General features: G+C 37.8%; 1 protein-coding gene across 3 annotated transcripts in view; it reads right to left on the bottom strand.

Annotated features, from left to right (window-relative positions):
• The window catches only part of bcl11bb (BCL11 transcription factor B b), a 38,373-nt gene extending 36,983 nt beyond the window's left edge, over positions 1–1,390 (bottom strand). The window contains exons 1-2 of one of the 3 annotated variants that reach the window (XM_087812710.1): positions 719–1,388; positions 339–621 (exon numbers count right to left, since the gene is read on the bottom strand). In XM_087812710.1, coding sequence (XP_087668836.1) covers positions 339–402 — 64 coding nt within the window. In that variant the 5' untranslated portion in view covers positions 403–621; positions 719–1,388. Of the gene's footprint in view, positions 1–338 lie in introns of all 3 variants that reach the window. The other 2 variants (XM_087812711.1, XM_087812709.1) reach the window with 2 other exon arrangements.
• Positions 1,391–6,000: the final 4,610 nt, after the last annotated feature.

The following is a 6,000-nucleotide window of genomic DNA, read 5'->3' on the forward strand; positions in this document are numbered from 1 at the left end:
AAATTGCCTAACTTTTTTTTTTGTTGGTATTAAATGTGATAAGGAGTTCAAGGTAAAAGAGTTGTTAGGATATACAGCAATTTGTATTTTGGGTAAAAAGAGGAGGTTAGTGCAAAAGGGAAATTATGTGGATAAAATGTGTGTATTTTAAGCATTTAAATACTGTATTTCCACATTATTGAATTGACATTAAATTAAAACACGTGTCTTTTAAAAAAAAAAAGTGAAATAAAATCTGAAAGTCAATTTCAACCATTTATCTCGACCTTTCCCCCCCGTGTTTAATTCTTCTAATATACAGATACAAGACAAGATTTGACAGAAAGTGTGTTTCTTACCGTGGACACTCTCCCGGTGCGTCAACGATAAGTGCTGCGGGTTCACCTGCTTGCGGCGGGACATTGCCCCGGCATCTACTCTGGCATCGCCCGGTGAACGGCACTTGAGGTCGGCTTGTACCGTGGTTGGTGTCGGTCCTGGTCTTTCTCTCGGATGTCGGGGTGTGTGGGGTGGTGGGGGGGTCTCCTCTAATTATTTTTTCTTTTCTTAATAAAAAAACAACAAAAAACTCCCAACTTTGACCAAAGCGAAAGTGTCCAGTGATGTCCTTCTGCGCAACACCTGGATTGAAGAAGGAGTTGTTTTTTTTAGGAGAATAAGACTAAAAAGGGGGGATTGGATGGATAAAAAAAAATGTTTTTGAGTCAATCCTGCCCACCTTTTACCCGCTGCTCCGCCGGTGATGCGCTCCTAGTCTCCCCCTCTCGTCTCTCTCTCTCTTCTTTTTTTAATTCTAACGTCAGAAGGAGCAAGTGGGTCGCAGTTTGACTCTCGGATCCGAACCCCCCTTTACAGTCCTTCCAATGTCAGCAGTGGCGCGCTAAGAAATGACCCTTTGGCACGGACTCCTCCTGCGTGTTTTGGCACCGGTGCGCGCAAACGGCAACTCTTGGCTTTTTGGTGGCCGCGGCTGATGGAGAGAGACACACACGCGGGGGGAGAGAGAGAGAGAGAGAGAGAGAGAGAGAGAGAGGGGGGGGGGTGAGAGAGAGAGAGAGAGGGGGGTTAGACAAGACACCTCCCTCCCTCCTCTTCCTCCGCCTCGTCCAACAAGCAGAGGTCCAACGTTTTTTTTTTTTGTTTTTTTTTTTCCCTTTACTTTTCCTGCAGTGTAAGTGAGCCTCGTTGACTCACACGACGCCAGGGAGAACCTCAGAGTGTGTGTGTGTGTGTGTGTGTGCGTGTGTGTGTGTACGTGTGTGTCATGTTCAGCTCTCACTGTGTGTGTCTCTCAGAAACTGTTTGGCATAAAAATTTAAAAAAAGTTACTTTAAATTGATCAGGTTTGTGGTAGTTTTTTCTGCGAATTTCCATTTATTAAGTGTATTTTAATTGTGATAAAAAAGGACAAAAAGTATTGAATTATGAATGGTGACGTCACGATTTATTACGATAAATTGGGCAATTGTTAAAAAAAAGGTGATTTGTGAGTATGAGCTCTGGAAAAAAAGATTTAAAAGCTTAATCGAAGTGTTTTAAATGACATAATGTGTGTTTTTAAAGTTATTTAAAAAGTGAATTTACTCTTGTTTATTGACATCACGAGTTAATTCAAATATTTACTCAATTTTTAGCCAAATTGATCATTAATATCATAGTATAGATGCCATACTATTTATGTTTTAATAGAACAAGTAAATAAAAGTATTCATTTCTGCCTGTCCTGCATCCTCGTCACACTCATATGTTACAAAGACACTGTTTCCTTTAGTGATGTCACTTAAAATGCTTAGAGAAGGAAAGTTATAGGTCAATAAATAATTTGACAATTTAATAATATCCAAATGAGGATTATAAAATAAATGAAAAATGTCTATAAAAGTTATGATGTGTATATTTAAGTAACTTAATATTTATATGATTTATTGTTGCAGCGATGATTTGTGTAGAATAGTTTAACCTTAAAGAGTCCATTGTGGAGTTACTTTTGTTTTGTTTGTTTTGTTTGTTTTAAGACGCTCTTCTCCCTCAGATAAACACACAGATAACATTTGTTTGGGAAGCGCAGGCAGGTCTGAAAAGTCACTTGTCTGTGGGTGTGTAAGGAAGAAGCAGCTGTTGCTTTGTGAGCTCAGTGATTGCCTAAAATTCACAACAGGTGTCCTCAATAATAATGAAATGAGAATATGATAAAAAAAAAAAGTTGTCTTAGAGTGTCCACTGGAAAAGGAGGTTGAAATAAAGCCATTTATTTAAAAAACATGGCTTTTGACCTTTGACATTTTACCTTAGTATAGGATTTCTACGCAAGTTATTGCGTCGTCCGCATCACCAAAAGCTCAACATTAAATAAAAAGCTTTAAATAAAACACAAGTCAAATAAAGGTCCAAGGTTGGCGACACTTACTTCTTCCGATGTGAGCTCGAGGTGAAGTTGCATCTTTGTTGTGAAGCGGATTCAGGGCACGTTGTGAGGCAACAGCAGCCTCTATTGGCGGAAATAAGAAGTTCACCCTAATAATAAGTGACTCCATTATTATTTGGGTTTTTTTGCAAGAGGGTCCTCGACAAGCCTCTCACTGTGACTCTTGTGTATTTAACAGCGATAACAAGTTATAGTTCAAGAAGTATTAGCGTTTGAATCTGTGCCTGGAGTCGTCATTTATCTGTTTAAATGTAGATTCATAAAAAAAAACATTTTAATTTTCTTTTTGAGGATTTCAATGAATTGTGTTGGACTTATCTCATTTGCATTTTATATTAAGTAATATCTGATTGTCAGTATCCACATCTGTTCATAGAAATTTTAAGATTTTTCATTTTTATTTATTTCCCTATTTTTCTTTTAATTCATCCATATATGAACGTATCTATCTTTTTTAATTAAACTTTAAATTATTTTTTAATTGGCATTTTATATACAGTATGTCTTTGTCTTGTTGTCACACTTTTTGTGTTTTTTTTTTCTTTTACATGTACACTTTTTTGCACATAATATCTTTTATCAATAATAATTATTCAGATAAAAATGACACCTTTTCCTTATGATGTATTTTGTTGGTAACAACATATAAGTGTTTTTGTATACATCACACATTTCTTTTAAAGCAAAAATTGATGTTGATTTTGTAAATTGTCAAATTAGAAAACCTAATGAAAAAAATCAGCCTATTTTTTTCGTGGATATATTAATTTACATTTTATTTTTCCCCTAAAAAAAACTTTACACTTCAACATTTTTTTAAATAACCATCCATCATCTGCGGTTCCAGTGTAAGGTCTTATCTACACTCTGGCTAAGGAACATGTTGTTTTTCTAACTAAAATGATGCTATGGTTGCAGTGGAACTATCCACCCTGACACACACACACACACACACACACACACACACACACACACACACACACACAACTCACAATAGTTAAGCCCCTTAATGATGATATAGTTGTAGCTTCTTTTTTTTAAAGATGAATCGCAAAACCGGAAACTTTAAAACCATCCAGGTTGTTTTTGTTTATTTAATATAAAAAGTCCGAATCCAGATGTATGTCGAGTGGACACTGTTTCAAGGCGGATCAGCAGAGGAGTAAGCAGCCAGAGCAACACATTTTATAGTCGGCCATTAATAAAAGATGGCGAGCAATTTTAAGAGCATTAGAAGTTTGATTGCTCGGGGGCAGGCCTTGGGGACTTCCAGGGCAGTAATTATTTATATAATTGAAATGTCATCTCGGCTCTGGCTCAAGTCTACATAACCTCGGCAGACTGTGCATGGAAAACACAGCACGGCGGCTGGTTCCCTTCAACCAGAGCCCGAGCATGTTGTCGAGCATATTGCTTTGACTTGAGCGCATAAATTTGTCATATATCACATGAAATGTCTTCTTTTTTCTTTTTTTTTTTTCTGCAACGGCAATCATGGACACGGGCGGATGTTGAAGGAAAACATTATCCCGAGTTCACACACTCGCTTGCCTTCCCTGCGAGCGGCTCCCTGATACTCACCCATGGGTGTTCAATAATACATCAATCTCTCCATTATAGCTTGTATCTTGCTGGCTGCCGGGCAGAGCTGGGTTTGCAGAGGGCCAGCCTTCGCGCAAATATAAACCCACAACTCGTGGACACAGGAAAGGTTTTAAGTCCAAGAGTGTCGCCCCCTGAGGAGACGACGCCAACGGTTGCCGTGGTAAGTGCTAACGTTTGAATGGGAGACACCTGAATCCACCGCAGGGCATGACCCGAAAGACAAGACAGGCTGAGCAGGAAGTTTAGTCCACGAGTAATAGGAAGGTTGTCATCCGAGGAATGGTACCACCGGTACGAACCCAGACATGGAACATGTCGCCGCGACTGGTTTTTAATGCTTTTCTCATCAATTTAACATCGGAGGATTTGTGTCGAAACTTTTTTCTTGGTCGCTCACTGGTCAGATCGGAGTCGATTAAATAAATTACATTTTTACTTCCTCGAGGTTATTAAAAATGAATATCATGGTCTGTATTTCTGCCTTTTGTCTGTCTGTCTGTCTATGTATCTATCTATGTATCTATCTATGTATCTATCTATCTATCTATCTATCTATCTATCTATCTATCTATCTATCTATCTATCTATCTATCTATCTATGTATATATGTATGTATGTATGTATGTATGTATGTATGTATCTATCTATCTATCTATCTATCTATCTATCTATCTATCTATCTATCTATCTATCTATCTATCTATCTATCTATCTATCTATCTATCTATCTATCTATCTATCTATCTATCTATCTATCTATCTATCTATCTATCTATCTATCTATCTATCTATCTATCTATCTATCTATCTATCTATCTATCTATCCCTCCATCAATCAATCAATCCATCCATCCATCCATCCATCCATCCATCCATCCATCCATCCATCCATCCATCTATCCATCCATCCATCCATCCATCCATCCATCCATCCATCCATCCATCCATCCATCCATCCATCCATCCATCCACCCATCTATCCATCCATCCATCCATCCATCCATCCATCCATCCATCCATCCATCCATCCATCCATCCATCCATCCATCCATCCATCCATCCATCCATCCATCCATCCATCCATCCATCCATCCATCCATCTATCCATCATCCTAATTAGCTAGCTACCTCGCTAGCTTTCATGTCGCTAGCTGCCAGGTCTAGGTATGTGCACATTAAGTGAAGTTTTTTCAACTATTTCATTAAATATGTCAATATTTTTTGTATTACAAATAAATATCTTACTCTGTATTTCTGCCTTTTGCCAATCCATCCATCCATCCATCCATTCCATCCTTTCTATATTTACATTCTATATAGCATTTAGCTAGCCTATGAGCTAGCTCGCTCGCTAGCTTTCAGGTCTAGCTAGTAACCAGGTCTATAGATCTGCACATTTAGTGAGGTTTTTCTAATATTTCATTAAATATTTCAATATTTTTTCATCATACATCAAAACACTGCATTTTATTTCTTCATAAATTTATAAAAAATTGCCTTTTTTGTGTGTGTTTTGTATTTATTTCTGCCTCGCGTACTTAAATCCCGCCAAAAAATCATATTAACTTTCAGGTCACATGATACCTTGTATTTCATTCTGTTTATTGATGTGATGTTTCCAACCTTTCTTTCTTTTCTCCCTTTTTATTTATTTACAGTCCTTCTTAAAGAAGAATATCAAATATACTTGATCACTTTCCTGTCAATTAGCAGCATTTCCGCGCGATATCCGCAGACAAAGTATCGAGGTCAGGCCGAGACGACGGCGCCTTTAAAAGCTTTTGTTTTGATGTGTCTAACCGCGATGTGATGTGACTGACATAAACAATGAGAGGTCCACTCCAGGACAGCCCGTGATAATATTGCTGTGGGATTTGCTTATAGTCGGCGCTTCATTATGCAATGTTTAATATTAATAAAGAAGGTACACGCATATATTATTCATAAGCTGATTTACTGCAGTGTGTGTG

This window comes from Callionymus lyra, chromosome 17 (assembly GCF_982586985.1).
Source record: "Callionymus lyra chromosome 17, fCalLyr1.hap1.1, whole genome shotgun sequence".
NCBI classification, from domain to species: Eukaryota; Metazoa; Chordata; class Actinopteri; order Syngnathiformes; family Callionymidae; genus Callionymus; species Callionymus lyra.